General features: G+C 37.8%; 1 protein-coding gene across 2 annotated transcripts in view; it reads right to left on the bottom strand.

Annotated features, from left to right (window-relative positions):
• Nucleotides 1-25,325, bottom strand: part of CPED1 (cadherin-like and PC-esterase domain containing 1) — a 320,989-nt gene extending 295,664 nt beyond the window's left edge. The window contains exons 1-2 of one of the 2 annotated variants that reach the window (XM_011937391.1): nucleotides 25,092-25,325; nucleotides 24,133-24,613 (exon numbers count right to left, since the gene is read on the bottom strand). In XM_011937391.1, the coding sequence (XP_011792781.1) occupies nucleotides 24,133-24,381 (249 nt within the window). In that variant the 5' untranslated portion in view covers nucleotides 24,382-24,613; nucleotides 25,092-25,325. Of the gene's footprint in view, nucleotides 1-24,132; nucleotides 24,614-24,728 lie in introns of both variants that reach the window. The other variant, XM_011937392.1, reaches the window with a different exon arrangement.

Genomic DNA, 25,325 nt, shown 5'->3' with positions numbered 1-25,325 from the left:
TGGGACTACAGGAGCCTGCCACCACGCCCAGCTAATTTTTGTATTTTTAGTAGAGATGGGGTTTCACCTAGTTAGCCAGGATGGTCTGGATCTCCTGACCTCGTGATCCGCCCACCTTGGCCTCCCATAGCGCTGGGATTACAGGCGTGAGCCACCGCACCCGGCCCAATTCTACATCTTTATCAAGAAACACAAGATCATTTAAACTTATACCCTGCCTTCCTACTCTGGTCAGATCACATCACACTCTTAATCATCTTTATTCCTGACCCACAACCTGCTCTTTTGTACATCACTGTTCCTTCCACCTACAATTCCTTCCTCTTTTCATTATTTCGCTTATCAAATTCCAAATCAACTCTCAATAGTCAAACATTATCTCTTATGGACATTTTTAATTGAAATGCATACTTTCATTAGCACTCATGAAAGGAAATTACATTTTTCTCATATCAGCCCCTTAACAGCCAGGCCTGCATTGTCCATGTCTCTCAAATGTCTATCCCAAGACATGATATATGGTACGTGCTTAATAAATGAAGATATTTAGTAAATTTATCAAATTTAGTACTGGGAGCATTGGATGCAGCAACGTAGAGTAAAAAGAGAAGATTGGGAATCCAAAATCTGGATTTGAATTCTGGCTCCATCACTTGCTTGCTTCATCTACTGAGCTAAATTATTTAATCTACCCACATCAGAGTTTTCTCACACGTGTAAATGAATGTTATTATGATAACATAGCAGTTATCAAAATATTTGAAGACGCATATTGAAGGAAAGAAGAAACAGAGTTAGATTGTAAATCCTTTGAGGTCAGGAACGATATACTATTTTTTTATTGCTTACAAACTATTGCTAGCTGAAAATTCACAGACAAAGCATAGAGTAGTCCAGGAGGACACAAACTCTGGATCTAAACTGCCGGATTCGAATCACCTGGCTGCACCAGCATTATCTGTGTGACTTCAGACAATACCTTCTTCCTAAGATGCTATGAGGATTAGATAGTTAACACTTGTAAAGTGCTCAGAACCATGCTTGCTATGCAGGAGGTACTATGAGGTATTATTTTTTAATAAGAATATATCACAAAGAACAATGAGTCTGGAAAAACTGCTTCTGAGTTTGTGCTCTGCCTGGCACACGTTAACATAGTTGCTTACTATGTGTGTGATGAATATAATGAACATAATGAAAAAGAATAGAACTCTAGCTAATCGTACCTTCTGTACGTGCTACTTTGGGAGAATGAGATTGATAAGATATTTTCCTTTGTTAAAAGACACCGCATTTTATTGATGAGAAAACCATTTAAATGCAACAATTTAAGTGAAAATTGGGACACGATTCTCCCCAAATGTTATAATTGTTGGCAATAATAAATGTATAAGGAGTGTTTGAAATCAAATACACATTTAGCCTTTGGACACAGGGGTTAGAGGGAACTGAGTAGCCTGTAGAAAGCCAAAGTAAACAAACAAGTGTCTAGGTGAAAGGGGAAGACAGATGCTTCCCAGTATATCAGTGTCACTCAAGCAAACCCACTGTATCCAGAATTCCCATATCACATTTTCTTTTGTAATCACAGGATGCTCCTCTCTATTACAGCTGGCTCAAATAGAAAAGGGATTTCACACAAGGAAGGTATATTTTAAAACTTTGAGTAGTTTTCATTTTGAAAGATACCATCCTCTTTTTCCCCCAGTAAAGATTAATTTAAGCAAGAACAATGTAACTTTTATTAATATACCCTGTAGAGGGTTTATTACATGTAAATAAAGCACAATGATTGGCCATATTTGGTAATAACCTTCATAGCATAGACTGAAATTTTAACCCACATCTCAGACTATAGAGAATAAATAGGAAATGAGCTTGTCAGTAGCATTATGTTGTATTATCCTGTAATACAAACTGCTGCTGTCCTTGTCATATTTATAACACACTGTATCAGCAGAATGGCCCAATACCAAAGGGCAAGAACAGTTTCAGCCGGTCTGACAACAGGTACACACATTGCATATGTGAAATTAAAACGATGTGAACAATTATGTCAACCACACTAGCAAGTGCAAGGTCATCAAACGTTAATAGCAGCACTTTCAGAAATAAGAGGTCCTGATTATTCCCACAATTCCAAAGGTATATTTTTAATGGAAGAATACATTTCACCTGGCCACTACTACAACAACTTCACTTGACACAACCCTGCTGGCCCAGAATTTAGAAAAGAATGAGTGTTACTGAATGTTGATTCTGAGTGTCCACTTGCCTCTCTCTCATCTTGAGAGAGCTGCAAAATATTTCCTTAGAAATCCCTTTGTTAGACTACATAAAAGTTGTTTTATAACTGGACACTTTTTATTTTTACTGAAAGGATGTCCAAAATCTGAAAACTTTGTGCCATCTGAGATAAAGCAAAGCACAGAATGTTGTCATAAAGTACTGGGAGCATTGGATGCAGCAACGTAGAGTAAAAAGAGAAGATTGGGAATCCAAAATCTGGATTTGAATTCTGGCTCCATCACTTGCTTGCTTCATCTACTGAGCTAAATTATTTAGAGTTTTCTCACATGTGTAAATGAAATAAGAAATCCTACTGTGTGAGGGAATTAAATGAATTTTCAATATGAAAGTGTCCAACATGGTGTCTCACCAATAAATTATCTTAAAGTTATGTAAATAAAATGGAATAATAATCAATATTATAGTATAATTTTATATTGAAAATTCCATAAGCTTTTTAATTAATATGGTTTGATCTCTGTTATAACAGGCATTTTTGCAATAATATGTATGATTTCATATACCTGATATACATTTTCCTCTATAGGAGTGATTATGTTTTAATGCATAAATATAATTTTACTTATTATATTTATTTGTTTTTTTTTTCCTGGGCCTCCCATATCTTGGAAACTTATTATGTTTATTTTCTCTCTCTTCATACCAGGATGGAAGCTAAATGAAAGCATATGTTTTTGTCTGTTTTGTTCAATTTTGCTTTCCCAGCCTAAAAACAGTACTTGGCATATAAGAGACACATAACAAATATTCTTTGAATGAGTGAATACAAACATCTTTTCCTTCAATATGTAGAAGTCTTTGTTATAAATAAAGCCATGGAAGACTGGGAATAGAAAGTGGTTAAGACTTGTATTCACAAATTTATTTCAATAGAACTGTAAATACTAGCAAGAATGACAAATATAGAGTTAAATATTTAAGCAAAATAATTAATTTACAGTAAAAAATTGAAGAGCTACATTATAAAAGTACTGCATTTCTCAGTTACTTACACTGTTAAAAAATCTTTACCAAGACTCACCATGAAACCAAGAAATATAGCTCTTCAAAATACAGTAAGGCTGAAAAATAAAACTTGTTTTTTTTTCACATAGCAGAAAGATTTTTTTCTGGATTTATTAAAGTAGCCATGTATTTATGACATCTTTTGATGCTCAAATACAAATCATCTAGTAGACTTTGGATGTGTGTCATATATGACTAAAAGTCAAATTGCCTTCCTGGTCCAGACTTTGGCATTTTAGAAATATTACAGAGTCTATCATAGTGAATTATGTTTTCATTTTTCCACTGTAAGAATAAAATATAGATTCTCTTCCCTACTGGTGAAATGTACACTTATTTTAGGGAATGTAAGAAGTAAATGGAAGGAATTTTCTGGGATCTATATCATATACATTTTCTATTTAAAAAATATCTTATAATTGCAGAACACTTTAGGGACCACAGGTTTCTGGATATGCAAGCTGATGCTTGAAAGGATGTCCCTCTCTAAAAGAAGCTTTAGTGTACTTCTGTCTGCATCTTACAGCTGATTTAACTGAATCTCAAGCTGATGATGGGAGGGCTACACATTTCTCAGAACTACTCCATGTCACAGAGCATCTTCTGACTGTACTCCCAAATTGTACTTTGGGGCTATCCCAACCTTCAATATCTAATGATAGGCAAGTTCACTCACGTGTGGATTTATATACAAATAAGAGAGATAAAAAAGTAATAAAGTTTCCTTATCAAAAATGTATTCCTGCAGGGCGTGGTGGCTCATGCCTGTAATCCCAGCACTTTGAGAAGATAAGATAGGAGTATCGCTTGAGGTCAGGAGTTCGAAATCAGCCTGGCCAACATGGTGAAACCTTGTCTCTACTAAAAATAGAAAAAAGTAGCTGGACATAGTGATGTACCTGTAATCCCAGCTACTCTGGAGGCTGAGTCAGGAGAATGCTTGAACCCTGGATGTGGAGGGTGCAGTGAGCTGAGATCGTGCCACTGTACTCCAGCCACGGTGACAGAGTGAGACTCTGTCTCAAAAAACTTTTTAAAAAGTGAAAAAAAATAATGTATTTCCAATAGAGCCTTGATGAAATAGCACCCACTTAAACAGGCATCGCCAAAACCCATTATCACCTGTATCCCTCAATGTAATTTTCCCACTGGCACACTTCACGACATATAACTATATATTATTTGTTTAATGTCCGCCTCTCCTACTATGTTCCATGAGGGCCTAGATTTGTCTGCTTTGGCCATTGTTGTATATGCAACTTACTACCAGGTTCTAAATAAGAGAGAATGGATGAATAAATGAGTAAATGAATGGATACATAAATGCAAAGTATGAGCTTACTTGTTTGTAAATACACGCATGCCCTTTAATTATTTAACTATTAGGTGGAAAAAAATCTACTAGAATATCTCAGTCAAGGGTTCAATATCTGCATCTCAAGCCATAAAATATTCATGACCTCTTCATCTCCAGTGACTCTCCTCCACTTCGTTTCAAACACTTGCTCCAATGGCCATATCTTAGACATTGTAGTCCCAGAACAGTCCCTCCTCTGAAATTATAAAATTTTAGAAATTCTATTCTTTGATTGCACTGAAGTATCTGGCTCTTCTCATTTATTTCCAATGTATTGGTTCTTCAATCATTAGTCTTTTCACCTAACAATTTTTTTTTTTTTTTTTTTTTTGAGACAGGAACCGGCTCTGTCACTTAGGCTGGAGTGCAGTGGCATGATCTAGGCTTACTACAACCTTCACCTCTCAGGCCTAAGCCATCCTCCCACCTCAGCCTCCCAAGTAGCTAGGACTACAGGTACATGCTACCACATCTAGCTATTTTTTATTATTTTTTTTTTTGGAAAGATGGGGCTTTTACCACCTTGCCAAGACTGGTCTTGAACTACTGGGCTCAAGCAATCCATCTGCCTCGGCCTCTCAAAGTGCTGGGATTAGAGGTGTGAGCCACTGGGCACAGCCTGAACTTTCTACTGGTCTCCTTTTTCCTCAGCTTCTCTCTCTGCAGTTCAGATTCCATGGTCCAACACTCCAACCACCCTCTATCTAATATATTAAATTTCCTTGCTCTGCTGCACTTCCTTCACATCCACATGGCAAAACATCAAACATGAAAGAGCTTGGAATCCACAGTAAATCCTCTGCCTTTAAGGATCTAACATCCCACCAAGAAAATCAGACGTAAACGCAACTAGTTATAATAAACTAGGATAAGCCCAGTAAGTCAGGATGCTGTGGAAACACTGAGCTGAGGGACCTGAGGGAGATCTCAGCAACCTGCCTGTCCTGCACCTGGGCTGGGATTGCTGAGAGCTCCTGAAGAAAAGCACCCGGTGGGACAGATTCTGGATTGCAAAACCGATTCTGCCTCTGTCCTCTGGCTTGTTCTCATCATTCTTTCATTTTCCCATTTAACATTTTCGAGCATTTTCTATGTAACAGGCATGGTCTTAGGGTCTGGGAATGCAACAGTGAAGAAGTCTATCCAGGTTCTAGCCCTCATTAGGAGGGCTAGTGTTTAGCAAGAAGAGCAATAAATCATTAATGAAATCATATAATTTCCAATGGAAATAAGGGTCTGGTTTGTTAAAGAATGACCCAGGAGCTCTTTTAGATGATTTGGTGTTATTGCTTGCCTATATTATGAATATTGTATATGAAAGAAAATAAGTAATTAAATTACATCGGTAATTTCTCTTCTTATCTTTTCCTTGCCTTGAAGAATTGTCTTTTTTCTCTTGAAGTTCTTTGCTGTTGACCTTGAAGGTCAGTACCATGAATCCTTTTTATTGTGAGTGGCAAATAGGGTCAGAGAGGCAACAAGAAATGACTGACAATGATGATGAAAATGGAGCAATGCAACGCTACTTATTATCTTGTTAAGTAGCTAGTAGGAAACCTAAATGCAGTGAGTAGTGGAAAATTTAAAGGTTGATAACTCTATGCTGGTCTTTATACATAGGTTCGACTTTGAAGAACTTTGATTCAGTTTACTAAAGTCGTGTCAGGGAGGAGGCAGATGAGAAAAACTGGACTTAGGATAGACAGAAAAAGAGTGCTTTTCTTGTTTTGTTTTCTGGATGGATGAGTACCCTGATAGAATTTCAGAAGGCCAGACTTTTACTACCTAAATCACAGTATTTTCTAAAAACCTCAAGCCACCCCTTCCATATTGCAGAAAAGAGGTTAAAAAAAGGAAGGAAGGAAGGAAGGAAGGAAGGAAGGAGAAAGAAAGAAAGAAAGAAAAAGAAAGAAACAAAGAAAAAAGAAAGAAAGAAGAGAAAGAAAGGAAAAGAAAAGAAAAGGAAACAGTAAAAGTAACCTGAATCACTAACCCATAAGAGGGATGCCTGAGACCTGCCCTAAGAAGGCATTAAACCATACAGGGAAAGCCTGGGAAGACAGAGAACTGTGAGGGCCTGAGCAGTGAGTTCTGTACTATGGAACCTGATTTGGTGTAGAAAGAGCAAAAAGAAGCAGCAACGGGATGGTCAAATAATGCTATGTGTAACTGAGAAAGAGAGAGCTAAGGTACAGAGAATGAACACATTCCAGTACTGGAGAGAAAATTTCAGGAAAATTAATTTGTCATGAAGACACTCAGTAAACAGAAAGGGAGCTTGTAAGCCTAGTTTCTATTAGAAGGGAAGAAGGCACAAAAGAAGAAAACAGAAGCAACAGCAGGGCAGACCCTGACTTGGACATCCCAGTCTAGAAAATAATTAATGATAAATGCTGTAATGCCTTAGTTGCCTTAGTCCACATCTGAAACACTGTCACCTTAGAGATCGGTCATGTTTTCCTTATCAGAAGACTTTCCATCAAATCTGTAAAACAGTAAACATATAATCTGAAGGTAAACTCTGAGAACTCCTGGGTATCCTCAATGTTTAATGCCCATTCTCCTCATTCAAAACTTTGGGACCATACGATGCCTTTCTGAAAAAGGTGTACAACACAGAGCTGTGTAACTGAAGCAAGAAAAGAGGAGGAGAGAATGGAAAATGGAAGAGTGCAAGTTGCAAAACGAAAAAAAATGCAGTCTAAACAGTTTCGCAACTCTTCAAACTCCAGCAAATGCAGAATCATGCTGGGTGTAGCTTCGGCTCCAGTGAGGCGCCTTCCTTCCCCAGGCTAACCCCTACACATAGGGTGAATCTTGGAGGCAGAAAGAAATTAAAGGCAAAACTAAGAACACAAGGACAGCTTTTTCTCCTCAAGTGCATATCTAGGATCACCAGCTGTGACTTCTTGCCTTCCTGTGCCTGGCGTTCGTTGTTGCCTGCCAACCTCCACCTCCACTGGAATGCTCATTCGTTTCAACCAATGTGAAGGAACCTATACTATTTCCTTCTTCTGCTTCTACTAAAATTTCCCTTTTCTCTTTTCTAGCTGTTTTTAAAAGTAGTATAAAGCATCTTTTTCAGCCTCCTCTTCAAGGCTCCTTTGAGATGCCACCCACGTTGCACAGCTGTGGGTCAGCAGTTTACTATTTACTGTAACCTCACAGACATAACACAGATCCAACTGAGATTACAAAAACACAGGGATAACTGAGAGATGGTGGTCTTGATAGTTTCCTTCATTATGTCTGTAAGAATAAGACAGAACTTGAAAATAAGATAGAACTTGAAATGAAAAGACAAAGAGAATGTAGTTTGCTTTTTTTTTTTTTTTTTGACACAATTTGATGTGATTCCCTATTTTGGAGCCAGCGAAAATCACTCCTAGGTATGTCCCTCTTTAATCTCTTCTCTTCTCCTCTGCTTTCCTGTTCCTTAGATTCTTCCCCTATCCCTGTCCTCTCTTTCTCAGACACTCATGTAGCGCTTAACAGGAGGAAGAAGTTATTTTCTTTGTATCTCCAAGCCCTGATTGCTTTTGCTGGTGTTAAAGTAAATGCTCTCTAGCTGACTATATGAGGTTCCTTATTGCCCTCTGAGTCTTACCACAGTGTCAACAGTAGTTAAAGGATGTCCGTAATGAAGAAAAAAGAGAATTGACAATCCACAATTATGAAATAACAAGCGGAGGACAAGGAAAGACCTTGTTCTTTTGAAAAATGTTAATATAATAGCAAGTCTCTGTCCCCTGATGCCAAAACAACAAGTTAATTCAGCAATTCAGCCTTAAAATAGTAAGTCCATACAGAGGCAATATAGCAGAAAGGAAAGAGAACTGGGGCAATTACAACAACAATATCAGTACCTAAACATCATGTGGTCAACCAGACATTTTCATAGATGCCAGAGACTCTGAATCTGAGTTTGAGGCTTTTCCAGCCACAACACAAAGCCTCCTGAATCTCAGGTCTCTATTTCCCACCGCCCCCACCCCATTCATGATCAGCTGACACTAATGAAGTTCCACTTGATGAACTTCATTTTCCTTGTCTGCAAATGAGTACTGACACCTTCCATCTTTTTGTGCTACTGTAAGAATCCAGAGTGACTCTGTTTAGACAAAAGCATTCAAAAATATGTAGTCCCGCACAAACGTAAGATATTATTAGAGAAATAGATCTTAAAGAATTGTCAGACGAAATAATATGTTGAAAAATTAACATAGTTTAAGTAAAAGCCTATACGTTTTTTTTTTTAATGGTGAATAACAGCTTTTCTGTTTGTTTCTAATTTTTTTTTATTATACTTTAAGTTCTGGGATACATGTGCAGAACGTGCAGGTTTGTTACATAGGTATACACGTGCCATCGTAGTTTGCTGCACCCATCAGCCGGTCATCTATATTAAGTATTTCTCCTAATGCTATCCCTCCCCAGCCCCCAACCCGCCGACAGGCCCCAGTGTGTGATGTTCCCAGAAATACCATTTGACCCAACAATCCCATTACTGGGTATATACCCAAAGGATTATAAATCATTCTACTAAAAAGACACATGCACACATGTGTTTATTGCAGCACTGTTCACAATAGCAAAGAATTAGAACCAACCCAAATGCCCATCAATGACAGACTGGATAAAGAAAATGTGGCACATATACTCCATGGAATACTATGCAGCCATAAAAAAGGATGAGTTCATGTCCTTTGCAGGGACATGGATGAAGCTGGAAACCATCATTCTCAGCAAACTAACACAGAAACAGAAAACCAAACACCACATGTTCTCACTCATAAAGTGTTCTCACTCATAAAGTGGGAGTTGAACAATGAGAACACAAACCTTTAAAGTTTTAATCATGTTGTTTCATAAGGGTTCTGTCAAATTACATGTAGGATATGAAAAGGTAGTGTTTATATATAAGACATTAAATAATTTTAAAATACTAAATGAGCCTCCATCTCTATGATTATTCTCTGATAAAAACTCAGTGTTAGAGCAAACATATCATTATAAAAATGCATAAGGGCATGATGCCATACATACAATGAACATACTTCTTAGATTTGGGGACTGGACCGAAAAAAGGCCATTTGTTAATTGTACAACTAAATATGACTTAATTTTTACTTTGTTATAATGTTCTATAAATAAATTCACACATTAGGATATTAGTCCTTTATGAGACATTACATTCTCTATTTATGGCTTAGAAAATACGGTCACCAGTGTCTAGTCTTAGGGTCTCCCAAGTGTTCCCCTAGAAATTCCTGAATTCCTTGCTTTCATTCTCCATTCAATTTTCATTCTTCTCTATCTACTTTCCCAACCACAAAGTGTGCTCCTCATCCTCCCACCTCCATCCTGCCCAGCTTGTGACCTCAGTTGTCCTCCTAGCTCTGCTGTCCCCTTTGCATTTCACTTCTGCACATGCACACAGCCCAGAGTTCTGCAGTGGGTCATCATGAACAAACTCGTGGCAGCCGGCCTAGAATCTCTTTCTGGCACGGAGCAAACATGTCCTCCTCTGGGCAGAGTCCAGCCTAATGGAACACCTGCCGGATGTAAGGGTAGAATTCAGGCACTGATTTGGGGATTAAGAGATTCTCCATCCACTGCCTGTCCAGTCACCACATTTATACCCCCTGGAGGAGGAGGATAGGTTCTAAGCCCATTTCAACTGTTTAACGTTGTCAACCCCATGCACAGCATCTCTGGCTCCTGCCTTCTCCCCTTGGCATTCAGATGCATGTAGCAACCAGTTCATCTGGATTTTCCCCAGAAATCCAGGGCTCCCTTGAGCTGAACAGATGGTTAAGGATGGATAGGCAATATCCTTGATGCAGGTGGCTCTACATCTCCAGGACAGTAAAGATCTGTTCCACTTCTTGTTGAATGAAGGGCTGCAAGATAGAGGCACGCACCTGGCAAACCCAGAGAAATGTTGCCTTATCGTATTCATAGAGTGACCACAGTTAAGAAGAATGTGGGGAAGAGGCACCACACTCCACATAAAAGAAGTAGACCAAGTTTCCTTCAGCACACATTTATAGCTGGGCATTCATTCTTTTTCTTGCTTACTCTTATTACCCTCATGCCTATTCACTCTCCGTGGCCTTCTTATCTGATCCTTTCAGTTTACTGGCCATTATCGACATGCAACCTTGGCTCTCCTTTGAGACAATCCTGGGTAACCCTTTCTCCAAACTGACTGAGTTCCAAGAACTCTCCCTCCTATGCTTTCCCTTGGGAGGTCCCCCAACTCTACCCTGTCTACCTGTTCCTGCTCATGTTGCCAGAGGCTGCACAATCATACTAACATATCATAACACAACCTCACATATTCTTTCAGAATCAGCCCTGGAGATCTCCAAATTACATATTCATTCTAGAGTGTTTAAATATCAGATGGCCAACTTCTTGCTCCCACAATCAAAAATTGTCAGGAAATGCCAGTATCTAAAATTCACAAATATAAGCACTGTTTCCTAAAGAAAGGAATAATACATCATCTAATACTGGTATCAAGTTTTCAAGTCCCTAAACTCTCTAATCCTTTCTTTATGGGACCAATTGTGTTGCAGAATAGCTTTTAGCTTTCTTCTGTGTCTGGCTGGAAAAGGAATTTCCTTTCCTAGAGTTCTAGTTTATTCTTAAAGGGTCTAGCAGTAGGTATCAGTCAGGTCTAAAGTGGGAACCATGTCTTAGATGGTCAAACAAATTGCTTTGGACTTCTCAGGACAGTACAGGTGAAGACATCTTTTGAATGAAGGAAGACCTGGGTGGGGACGTTGTTTGGGAATAATCAGAGTTTAAGAGCTGAATGGAAAGCACAAAAGAAGAATTTAAGGACTGTTGACCACCACAGAGAGTTCTATACTGAATACACAACATGAACTTACACTAGATCTCATTTATCCATTCATTCAACATATTATGTGCCAGGAATTGTGTAAACTTGGTCTCTGCCCTGATCCAGCTGACAGTAATTTATTGGAAAGTTTTGTTTAATGCTAGATTTCACAGGGTATGGTTACATCACTATAAATGCTTGGTTACTTTGGAAATGTGCTTAGGATTATGTACATATTATTGGATAATGAGACATACTCCTATTTATATCCCAGAAAAGGGGCTTCCTTTTAAGATATTATTTTACAAGAAAAATAGGAGACAATTCTAGCTTTTGAAGTTTATATGTCTGACAGAATATGTTTCCACAACATATGCTGGAGAGTTTATCTGCTCTCCAGCAAAATAAGTTTGTTAAAAGCAAACATGGTCATGCTTTAATCAGTGTTTTTTTTTTTTTTTTAAGAAACATAGTACACTCACCTCCTTTCTTCCCTATCCTCATATACTCCCCCACAAGAAAACTAACTCTGCCTCAAACCTATCTGCTTTTAAAATAGCTTATATACTTCTAAAATACTTAGATAAGTAGGTTTAGCTTGTACAATTGGGAGTTTCAGATATGTTATTAATGTTTTCACTGTTTATTCAGAAAAAAAGATAGTTCTTAAATATAGTAACAGAGAGGGGAGTAAAGGGAAACATTCAAAATCAGTTCTGCCCTCTGGGCATGTCTAGTAGGGAAGGTTTACTGCTCAGTATGAAAGTCAACTTTCTGATTGATGCTTTGCTAGGGTCGGGTAGTTCCTTTACTGCTATAGAAAAGTTAATATCCTGTTCCATTTTTCCTGAAGCATTTGTGCACTTTGGCTAAATTAATACTAGATTTTCCACCAGGGAAGAAGTAGGCTTAGGGCCGTAGCTATTGGAATGCTATTATACTTCCTATTGCTTGTTAAAGAAATAGTGAAACATCAAGAGGAAACTCAATTGTAGCAGCACGATTTTGGACTCCTAGTGGCATTTTGAAACGTAACTTTATAACTTGGCATTTGTATAGCACACTATACTATAAATTTTTAATGAAGGGTGTTTCCAGTAATCACATTTGTGAGAGAGATATATATATATAATCTCTCTTCTTTTCCCAAAAGGCACCAAATGCAATGAGAATATTTTAATGATATCATTCTTTTGGATATGAAAATACGTATTCCCCAGTCTTTTATAATCTCAATGCTTTTCAAAGTACCCTCAGCTAGAGTGTCTAATTAGATCCCATAGCATCTCTGTGACAGGCATTTCGATCCTGTACCACAGACCAGGAAAATAAAACCCAAGGAAGTCACTTGTCCACGGTCATTCAACTCTTCATAATGGAAACTGGGATTCCCCATTTCAGTCCCGGGTAATTTCCTTTTCTCTTGGAAAGGGTGAATGGGTCACAGCAGGATCTGTTTCAGACACATGAACTTTTAACAGGTTGTTCTGGTGGTTTCTAGAAGTCTGCACCACCACCCTAACACCACCTTCTTTGTCCTATGCCAAAAGAAATAAGAAATATCATGACCCTGGAGTAATATTATTTTTTAAGTAAATTCCATTTTCTTCCCATAGTTATACGTTACCATCAGGCTTCTTCCTCCACCTGATTCTCTCTTCCTAGATTGGATACCTGAAATCCCTCTCTCAGGCATACTCAAAATATGCTTAGGTCAGCAATTACCAGCTTGAATTTGTCAAGATCAGCTGTGACATATGTTACAAGAAATCGGCTACGAAAAGAACTAAAATATCAAAATTTGTGAATAATTTATGTTTAATAAATGAGGGAAGATATGTTGCATTCTGACTCCTGGCAGTCAAAGTGACTTTCTGGAGCAGATAAGAAAGCATTATGCATATCCCTGGAAATCCCGCAGAATATGCTTGCATTTGACTGTATCTATAGGTGCCAACGGGGAAAGTGGACAAGCAGCTTTAAACATTTACCTGAGCAAAATATATGTACTGAAGAAAACACAGGGTGACAATCAAAAATGCCTACTATATATGCATTAGTGAAGCAAATATAATGTAACCTATACCAAGTGCTTGTTTTTGAGATCAGAGCTTAAACCTAGCTTCTCAGGGGAAGAAAGGACACACATAATACTTATTGAACATTGACTCTGGCCAACCACCATGCTTGATGCTTTCAAACATATGATTTTATTCAGTTTCCACAAATAGGGGTTAGTTCCATTTTCCAATAAGAGAACTGAGGTTTTAAAATGTGGATAAAATTTGCCAGTTGTCCCATAGCTAAAATAAAGCTGGAATTTGGACCAATGTATTCCACAACATATCCACGATCTGCGAGGCTTCTTATTCAAGGTATTTAACAGGCTTGAGACTGAAAGCTGTGCTGGAGATTGTAAGATCTATTCTCAACAATAATATGCAGAGTTGCAGAGCTTCCCTTTTACCAAGTTACTCTGATAGGGCTGCATCATAAATGAACCGGTAGGGGTTCCTATTGACAACCCCCAGATAAAGATCAGGGACACCAAAGGTAGTTATATGTCAAGGAACATGATAAGGCCCATTCTGCGCTGCCAAATCCATGTGCTCTTTTTAATAATTATTTTGATCCATCTATTATTTTGGATCATAAATATGCCTAGCCTCTATTAGTGAATTTAATTGAAAGCTGAATAAACTTTTTTAAGATCATTATACATGGCCTACTCAGTCTTTTATTGTCATATTTCTTTCCGAACTCTATACATGATAAGTCAAAATGCTTAATTTTACATTTTGAACAGTCTCCAAAAAGTGCAAAAGTTGACAAAGTTCTGTTTACCTTGCAAATTTCCAAATTTGGTGTAGTTTCTGCCACAGAACATAAATCCTATGTTAGAACATGAGTTCATTCTTTTAGTGAGAACAGATCCCTTGGAAAAAATATCTAAAGGAAGCCAAGGGGAAAAATGAAACCAAAACATTCCTTTCACCCCAAAAGGCCACAGGCTCAGAGTTGATAACAGGAAGCACTTTTTATAATGTCAGTGTATCTAGTGGTTTCCATTTCAGAGGGTTTATCTTATATGAATTTTCAATTCCATTAAAACAAGAAACATAATTGCATAGAGGGAAAAGAAGCAGAAGCTCCTGCCACTATCTGAAAAACAAGAGAGAATGACACTTATAAAATGATTAATTCATTGATACATATGACATTAAATATAACTTGTTTAAATTTGAGCTTCATCAAGACTTCATTAAAATGTATCTAATGTAAACAAATTTGAATTTGTTTAAATTCTCTCAGTATGAGCAATTTTTCACCCATATGCGTATTTCATTATAAAAATTTAACGATGCTTTAATCAACTGTCTCAGATAAACTCGCAAGCATTAAATGCTCATCAGGCAGCCTAACTAATTCTCTGAAAGTTGCATACCTGTTAGTACGTTGACAACATCTCTTGAGAGCCTCCTATACATAAACTCCTGTGTCTAAATTCCATCAGCAAGATTTTTAAATCTACATTTTCCAATCCAGTTACAATATAAAAATGTATAAAAGGAATGGCTCAATTTTAGGTAGGATCAATCTGTTAAAAATGGAAATTCCTTAACAGAAATAGAGGTTAGATGATGGTGACAACGAGGATAAGAAAGAAGAGATGTAATTAGAAAGGCACAATTATTAGGAAAGGATGTTATTTTTATTATTATTATGGTAGATACCTGAGAATGTCTATAGGCTAAGGATTTCATTTTTTTTTTTTTTTTTTGAGACGGAGTCTCGCTCTGTTACCCAGGCTGGAGTGCAGTGGCCGGATCTCAGCTCACTGCAAGCTCCGCCTCCCGGGTTCACACCATTCTCCTGCCTCAGCCTCCGGAGTACAGGCGCTCGCCCGGCTAGTTTTTTGTATTTTTAGTAGAGACGGGGTTTCACTGTGTTAGCCAGGATGGTCTCAATCTCCTGACCTCGTGATCCACCTGTCTCAGCCTCCCAAAGTGCTGGGATTACAGGCTTGAGCCACCGCGCCCGGCTTTAGGCTAAGGATTTCAATGAGACAAAGGAGCTGATGATAACAAGAGAAATCAATGATAGTTAATCAAAGATAATTAATCAACTTTAATGTAGAAATGGCATGATGATTACCATTAGCCAGAAGTCTAAGAGACAGTACAGTAAAGAGATCAAGAGATACTTGTGTAGGAAGGAGAAGTGGAGGACTTTTGAGTCCAGCAAGAGAAAGAAAAGAAGGAGAAGGAATTCCTCTCATATCTTCATATCTTGCCCTGCTCTAGAGTTGGCAAGTTAAAATTCATCATTCATTTATTTATTCATTCATTGACTGAATATTTATTCAGTCCTCACTATGTATCAGAGACTATTTTGACACTGGGGATGTAGCAGTAAACCAATCAAATAAAGTATTTGATCTGAAGGAGCTTATATTCCATGCAGAAAGACAGGCGATAAACAAATGAATAGATATGTTACTCAGGGTCCAAAATCTTAATCTCTTTCCTCCTATCTGCACTCAGCTCACTCCTCCCCATCCCCAGCTATAACATGCTGTTCATTTCAGCAGCTCAGATTTTAAAAAAAAAAAAAAAAAAAAATCTGCAAAACTAAGGACTTGCCTATAGATAAGCAAGTCTGACGTTGACTGATACATCAGCCTCCCTAAGTTTGGTCTTGATTCAAAAGATTCATTTTACTTTGAAAAGGCAACAGCTAAGAGGCTGGGGGATAGAGAGAGAAACTCAACAAAGCTTTCATCTCAGATTATTTCTTATCTAAAGACTTATGTTCATTACAGCAATTACTTGTTGCTCACTGACTTTGTGAAGGCCAAATGTTAGGGTCTATAGGGTCCACAGAGATGAGTGAGTCTTCAAGGAAATTAAATAATAATTATTTTCATAGTTAATATTTATTGAGTGCTTTCTATCTGCCAGACACTTTAAGTGCTTCATGTGATTTATCTCATTTAAGGCTCATGTTAGCCTTGGGGAGTTGGTGATAATACTTCTATGTTCAGGTAAGGAAACTAAATCCTAGAGAGGTCAAGAAATGTGCCCAAGGTAACAAGTTAACAAATGGTATTAATTTGAATGCAGTGTTCATGTACTTAACTATTCTACCTTCCCAAATTTATTAGTTTCCTAGAGCTGCTGTAACAAAGCTGGATGGTTTAAGACAAGAAAACTTACTTACTAAATCTCATAATTCTGGAGGCTAGAAGCCTGAAATAACAGTGTCAGCAGTTCTTCACTTAAAAAAGATGTTGAACTTAATCATCTCTAACTTATTTGCAGTTCTAACATTCTAATGTTCCTTCATTTATAAATACTTACAATGAAACATAAGTTTTATTAGGGATGTTTAAGCACACATCCATTTATGGAGATAAGGGCTGCTATGATGAAGGAGGTGAAACTTCATAGGTTCTTGAAAGTTTTAAGAATGATCATGAAGATTTCTAGAGGCATTGACTAGGGTAGGCTCCCTGGAGGAGACTCCTGACAGAAGGAGAGATGTGGGAGTTTAGAGAATAGGCTGTTGGTTGGATTACGGATTACACGTAGAGACAGGGTGGAGATAAGGCTAGAAAAGTATGTTGGAACATGCCTGGGTCAGGGTGGTTTCTACTCAATTGAGTGCGCCCAACGTTACAACTCCTGAAGGGTTTCAGCAGAGGTATTAATGAGACCTGTGCACAGACTGCGTAGAATATGCAGGCAGATGGAGGGGTAACTGGTTAAATCACTGAACGAGTCTAGGTTAGTGACAACGAGGACACAGCATTGAGATTGTGAAGGTAGACGCTAAGATTTTGGAATCTGATGAACTCTTATTTGAACTAATTTGGAGGACCAGAGAAAATTCCACTTTACATAGCCATAAAGGCTGTGCTAATGTGATATTTACTAAAATTATGATAGTATAATAAAGGGCTAAATGCACAGCATGGTCCCAGAGAGAAATTAGAAGTTAGAGCTAAAAAAGGAGCACCATGTCTACAGGCAATATATAAACCACGAGGAGGAAATCTAGATCTGGGCCAGATGCCAAGGAGAAGAGGAAACAACATGTAAGCTGGTTGAGACTAATGTTTCTGAATAAGGGCTGTGAACAAGGCAAGAATGTTTTGGACTTTATACAACAATGTAAATATGATTAATACTACTTAACGGTATACTTACAAATGGTTAAGAGGGTAAATTTTATAATATATGGGGGTTTTTTAACCTCTATTAAAATATTTTAAGGATAATTCTTTTTCTTTTTATTTATTTTTTATTTTTATTTTTATTTTTTGACAGGCGCTGGCTCTGTCACCTAGGCTGGAGTGCAGTGGCACGATCACAGGTCACTGCAGCCTCGACATCCCAGGCTCAAGCAATCCTCCCACCTCAGCCTCTCGAGTAGCTGGGGCTCCAGGCACATGCCATCAATCTCAGCTAATTTTTTAAAAAAAATTTGTGGAGATAAGCTCTCTCTATTTTGCCTAGGCTGGTCTTGAACCCCTGGACCTATGTGATCCTCATGCCTCAGTCTCCCAAAGTGCTAGGATTAGAGATGTGAGCCACCACTCCCAGAGTTACTGAAGAAGAAGGAAGAGGAGGAGGAGGAGGAGAAGGAGGGAATAAAAACCTGAAGAATGTTGTGGCCTTTCTAATTTGGAGCTGGCCATGTGGCTCAGTGGCAGGTCTCAGATTTGGTAAGGAGCCAGGCCAGATGGATTTGGTGAGGAGCAAGATATGGGGAGGGAGCAAGAAATAACAAAGGTGTAAAGCCTATGCATCTAGGAAAATGGTGGTTGGGTGTCAGGTCCTATTCATGGAAATAGGGAGGTTAAGAGGAATCATTGATTTGGGCATGAAGTTTGTGAAATAAATTATTTAAATTTTTGTAGTATTCTAGAATATTCTAGAAAAAGGTAACAGGAATTTGAAGAGGTAGGTGATATGTCATCTGCCCAAGGGTGAAAATTAACAATAGGCAAAACTGGTACATTCATCAAGGAAAAGTATAAAACAAGGCAAAGTTCCAAGAGCCTAAGGTTGGAAATGTCTACCTGTGTCATCGGAGAGAGGAAATGAACTTGAAAGGAGACCACAAGTTTTTCAGAATAACCTTGTGTTGTGGAATTCAAAAAGGAAATTTCAAGAAAGAGTCATTTCCCAATAGCAGAAGATGCCTAAGAGAAGAAGGATGTATATTGAAAATACATCATTAGATTTGGTAGTAAGGGGTTCACCAAGAGAGCTTTCAATAGAAATGACCAAATGCAAAGGATAAGGAATGGGGAGGGGTGACCAGGAAGTATATGCAAACAGAACGAGTTACAGTTTCTCTGAAGGGAAGTAGAGAGACAGGGAGCATATTGTATTAGGTTGATTGCCAGGTATGAAGAAAACTTACTGGTTTATTAGTTCTACACATGTTTGCTGGCAGGAGGAAAGATTTGGAATTGGCAATATTATAAGTAACAGAGGGTAACTGTGGAGCCTTTGGAAAAGGTAGAAAAGGGGGTGTTCAAGAACACACATGGAAAGTAAGATTTGGCAAAGAAGAGGCATTTTGAAGCAGCTTACCAACTGGTCTTCCTGCCTTCAATTCTACTCCAGTCCATTCTGCAATGTGTGCTCATACCGTTCTCTAATACACTTATCTATTTATGCCAGTCTTTGCTTAACATTCTTCAGGGAGTCTCTGTTGCCTTTGGAATAGAATCCAGACTCCTTATCATGTGCATGTTTCCAACATCCAGACCCTGCTGAATTTTCTACTTTGTGTATTTGCCTTCCTGCTTCCATCAGTAACAACAACAACAACAACAACACACACACACACACACAGCATAACAAATACTTTGAATTCTCCAAATATATCAGGCTATCCGGCTATTTCATTTCTTACTTGCATATGTGGGTTATTCTGCATGTAACCCTTTTTTCTTCCTCTACCCTCTCTAGTTCCTTCCCAACATTCAAAAAGTCGTCTTGTAATTATCAGTTTCCTCCCACCGTGTTAATTTACTTGTCTGTCTCACAGAAGCTTGTATTCCTGTATCACTGGTATCTCATAAAGAGGCTAATACACACAAATTGTTCAATAAATATTTACTAAATGAATGAAAAAGAATGAATAAATGAAAGGTATCAGGAGGAGAAAGGGTAGAGATGAAGCAAGGTTCTGTGGAGGATTTTTTTTTTAGTTGAAGAGAAGGATTCTCAGTGAGATAATTACAAAATTTTTATATAAAATAAGAGAAGCCTCTTCCCAAGACTGCGAGCATTTTTGCTGGATTTTTGGTGGATTTCTAGAAAGCAAAATTATCAAACTACTGTCTCAGTAGTGAGTAGATCGCATTGCCTCATCTACCCCTCTAGTGGGCATTACTCGCCATTGTTGTGGTCATCAAACTAAGGACAGTGTTTTCACAGACCTGGAAGCTCCTACTCACAGTAGTGATTGAAAAGGAGGGTCCACCTCACCTTTGCACCTGCAGGATGACACCCATCCAGGGGCTAGCTTCTCTAGTGGCTGCCCTGAGAAGCCAAATAACTCAACCTGTAAGTATGATGAGAGGGACTCCAATCAATAAAAGGCAGGAGAAGATATCAGGAGATAAACTGCTTGCCCTTTCTGCTCCTTTTGTGCAGCACCTGCACTGTGACATGGTAGTTGAAGAAAGCCTCTCTGGAAATGATTTGCAATAATGTACTCCCTTGTGTTTGCTCTCCCTTCTCTGTTCTTTCCTCACTCTTGTGTCCCTGAGATTGCATTCTCTAATAAAGTGTTAGCATGCAAGTATTTGCCTCCAGTTCTATTTCTAGAAAACCTGGGACAAGTAAGGAATTTTTAAGAAATTTTCAAATGTTAAATATATTATTTGCTATTAGAATTGCAAACAAGATTAATTAGATCATTTTCAATGAGAACATCCACTTATTTGCATTGGGCTGTGTTTGGATCCTTGAGAAAGCAGATGTCATATAGAACAGTCACTGAAAGAGAAGGGAGAGTCAAGAAGATACGGGAAATGAATAGTCAAGCAACAGTCAACAAAATAGTAGTTCTCATTTTGGAGCCATCAACAGGAGGTAATCAGAAACACATGGCTATGGTGAGTATAAATGTATTCCCCAAATAGCAAAGTTTCCATTAAAGGAGCATATACTAAGGAGATTTTCTTTCATTGTTTCTGTTTATAATTTAATGTGCTTCCTGTGTTATGAAATGTTAAAGTGTTCGATGCTATAAAAATAGATAAATCTATTGAGTGACCTACTTTGATGAAGACAACACATCTATGTTTATATATTAAATTGAAATAATTTTAAGACTTGGCAGATTGTCAGGCAATATTCAGACTACTGATGTTGGGAGAAAACTCTGAAGAAGTGACAAAAATGCATCTGCTTAGCCAGGCCCTTTGGATTATTCAAATGGAAAAATGAATTAAAGTTTGGCAAGAAAGAGGGAGAGTACTTCTTCACTATGGAAAGTTGGCATATACTATACCATGATTTCAATCCATACTGAAAACAGCTTTACACATTGAATCAGATCCCATGTGTAAAAGTGTGCAGGGTAAAGTCACCCATGATCAAATATTTGGTAGTACAGAACCTTCCATTAGGAGGCTGATAAAGTACCAAAGGTCTTCTCATAGACATAACTGCAACAAAAAAGACTGGGCAATATGTATTACTTAGTCAGTGAATAAAAACTCTGATCCAAGAAGTTTTTATTTCTGTATATTTACTTTGGTTTCTGAATGTTTATCCCTGCAAACACTAAAACATTCACTGAAACACTTGTTCTAATATGCTCAGTTGAAGTCTTTCATTATGATTTTTTCCATTTTAGGTTTTTAAATCTAGATCCAATTTACACATCTTGGAGGGGCAGTTAGTTTAACATGTAAACATACTGGCTGTTAAGCATTTGTGGTGGTTCTTAGGATGTTTTTAGTTCTGAGTATCTGACAGAAATCTATAATTTCCCCCCCAAAGATCTGCACATACACCTACACTACAGTATTTTGCATAAAATGCCATGGATGTATACATTTTATACATCTAAATACATTCTGGAATCCATGAACCCTAGGTCAAAATCAGCTGCTTTAAGTAACTTTTAAAAACACTTAAAGCAAAGATTTTACTAAGATTTGAGTAAATAAAAGTAATAAGAAAATTCAAAATTTACAGATAGAAATAATGCTACTTCTATAAAATGCCTCAAAGCTAATTCTAGGTTTTCAGGAAACCTATATAGCATCTAACCAGCTTTTTAAAATGAACTTCCCAAATAGTTACTTTAGAAAATGATCAATATATTGATCCCAAAGGCTTTCTCTCTTCATTTTAGCCATCTGAAAGAATATCTAATAATTTAAATTAGAATATGATTTGACTCTTTTTTCAAAACATATACTATAAGTAGAATTAATTTGTGTCTGGTTTTAATTAACATGTGTATGATACTTTCTTTCTCGCTTCCTTTCTGTCTCAAATAAAAAGTGGCTTTAAACCAGGGGCTGGCATAGGTTAAAAATGGAGTGACATGGCTAATGTTTGGAAATCTACTTTTCATATCCACTGGGCTCCTGAACTTAATTGTAAATTTAGAATCTTGCTTACAGTTAAAATACTTAAGACTGTGAATCATTTGTAAACCAAATTCAACATGTGTTTGGCATTTTTGGTGAAGAAAATTCTCAAGTGAATGTTTTACACCAGCAGCCAGCAAGTTTCAGATGGTTTATAAGTAGTAGGAGATTCAAAGTTGAAATAGAATTTTCTATGACAGCCCACAAATAACAGCTAACATATGCCTAAATTACAAACAAAGCAGGAATCACACAGAGTGAAGGAGGGGAATAAGAAAGCTGTAAGTTCATGAAGAAAACCTTGGCATCCAAAATTCTTAGCAAAAATTTTAGGTATTTAATAAGAGCAAGACTATCTCGACTATTTTTGAAGAAATTGCATTTCTCAATATTAGAAACTAACAAGAAATGACTTTAACAGTCACAATTTACATCCATTTTGACTGTGATGTATTCAGGAAACAAAAAAAAAGTCAGTATAAAGGAACAACAACAACAAAATTACACATTCTTCAATCACTTTACTGTGCCTAAAAGTAGATGTAGAATTTCAGTTGCAGTTTTCATTTTAAAGTGTTCCAACTTATATTATCCACTATTCTTTGTCATAAGATAGTTCTTGGTCAAGATGTTTCTTGGTATTACGGATAACAAATGAAGTCACTTAAAAGTTTCAAATTTTCTTTGTTTTAACTTAACATTATTTTGTATGTCAATAAGTTTTTGTAGTTGTGGTTTCAAAAATTATTACAAGGGCTTTGAATTTACTTTTCTTTAGAGCATCAGCCCTGCAGTAGGAACTAAGCAGCTTGATCGCTATTGCTCTGGGGATGCATCATGTCACAATGCTAACCATGTGGCCTACCTAAATGGCACTGAGTGTCAGGCTCCTTGTTCATAAAATGATAACAATCATATCTACTGTTCCTGTCTCACAGGGCAGTAGTCTGAAACAAAAACAAGGGTTTTTAAAACAAGTGGTGCTGGTCAATTGTGGAGGTTTTGGTAATAACGGTAGCAACAGAGCTGGATTTCAAGTGGAAATTCTACTTCAAATGGTAACCGGCATCATAAGATCGACCAGAATCTACTGTAGATATAAGATGCTATTTACAGAACCCTCAATTACTTCGCTACAATAGTACTTGTTGTAACATAAAATTTAGTAGCTTTGCCACCATGATTTTTTTTGCGTGGATTTTTTTTCTTTGTTCATGTTCTGTTTTACACTTGACTATTTTATAGGTTATTATTTCACTGATAGGCATGAGGAGAGCGGTATATTAAAATAGAAATCCTGTGTTACTTCGTGTGCTTTTTGTGTTTTTTTTTCAACATTTGACGAGTAAGATTAGTAAGTTTATCTGAATAGAATATAGAATAATCTGTATTTCCCTGATCCTATAAACAATAAAACACAGTGTATCAATTCTTTTGAAGAAATATATTATACTATTATTTTAAATACTTTTGAAGTAAATATATTGCTTTAGAAATTTGGTCACCAATTAAGAATCAATCTAGCTAGTTACAAAATGAAACTTTGGAGAATCTTTGAATCTGGAATGGTCTGGGCACTCATACTGACCGCCTTGAGAAAAGAGACACTCAAGGTTTATCAAAGTTTTTGAATCTTTGATTTATGTTTTTGAATTGTAAATCCTCAGATCTCTTAGAATCCTGATATTGTAGAAAGAATGCACGTCATTTTACGCCTCCTCCAAACTGTCTACTTCATTCCACTGAAATGAAGTGAAATCCTAAGAGACAAAGTAAGGCCAGAACTTTCTGGAAGTAACTATAAGAAGTTGAAGCTTACGTAACGTGTTTCCCTGTCATCAGGTCACTCTCTAGGCTGTTTATACTCTGGATCCCTTTCAGACCTCATGGAAGTTAATTTTAGTTTTATAGAAAGGACAGAGAGGCAGATTGCTGTCTTTGCAGAAATTGTCTCCATTAAGCTTATGAGAGTCTTACCTTTCTGGTTTCCTGGGCATTACCAGAGAGAAGGAAGCACTGTTTGTCCTGAGAAAATCCTTTCTTGCATCTGCTTGCCTGAGTTTCAGTGGATGTGTGTGGGACAGCCCCAGGGGCAGCGGCTGTGAGCTTCCGAGTCCCTCGGAGGGTCAGAGTCTGGTAGAAGAGACAGATTGCCACCACCAAGCCCACCAAGAAGGGTCGGGGGCAAAATCGCCGACGACAAGGGAACACTGGGCGACAGACCATGACCAGTTCAGCTTCACTTGGCCCCTGTCCGCGTTGCGGGAAAAGTCATAGCAGCTATTTTTTTGTCAGCATAAAAAATACTAATCTGTCTTCTTTTTCCACAACACCAATCAAGTTTGCTTCATCCCTGCTTAAGCATTTTCCAAAGGGTTGTGCCAAAGAATCATAGGTCCCGAAAGTCTGAGGCATTTAATAAGAGCTCTTCCATGGATGACAGTCAAAAGTGGATGACCTGAGTTTAAAAAAAGACATCAAATAATAATAGTTGTAACGAATAACCTGAGTGTACCCCAGGCTGCCAAACTGTTGCTTCCAGTAATGCCTTATTTTCACATCTTTAAACTCACAGTAAAGGAGTCCGACTCTGCCTCAGCTTTGCAGGAAGAGAGAAAACAACACCAAAGTAAATCTGGAGTCTGAAAACAGCATTGAAGAACGCAAAAGATTAAAACCCAAAGTGTCTGTCGCACAGCTGAACTCAGGCCAGGTTGCCTTAGCAGTTCCTCAGTTTTCCTCCGGTTTTAAAGCAGTCTTGCTTTCAGCCTTTTGTATACTTCCCTTCATTTAGTTTTAAATTCCCACTGTCCTGTAAGTATTCATGGCTTTTAACATAAAAAGGGCATACGCAATTTGAATGAACATGGTTACTGTCAGGGTTTTTGCTTGAATTTGTTTCATTCCGTCTCAAGTTCAAAGTTCTATGTACTTACTCAGTTTTCATCCTTTTAGCCAGAAAAAAAAAGTTTCCATGATTTCCTAATGGATTGCTGATCAAAACCACTCGGAAGGAAACACCCAGTCGTATGACTCCAATTCATCTCACACACACACAGACACACACACACACACACACACACACACAGACACACAAACACACGCGCGCGCGCCCGCTGCACGCCCGGCGGGAGCAGAGGACCGCGGCATCGCAGCCACCCGGGCCGGGC

This window comes from Colobus angolensis, unplaced genomic scaffold (assembly GCF_000951035.1).
Source record: "Colobus angolensis palliatus isolate OR3802 unplaced genomic scaffold, Cang.pa_1.0 Scaffold163, whole genome shotgun sequence".
Lineage (NCBI taxonomy): Eukaryota > Metazoa > Chordata > Mammalia > Primates > Cercopithecidae > Colobus > Colobus angolensis.
The sequence above is the reverse complement of the archived record's forward strand: the minus strand, read 5'-3'. Positions and strand labels throughout refer to the sequence as shown.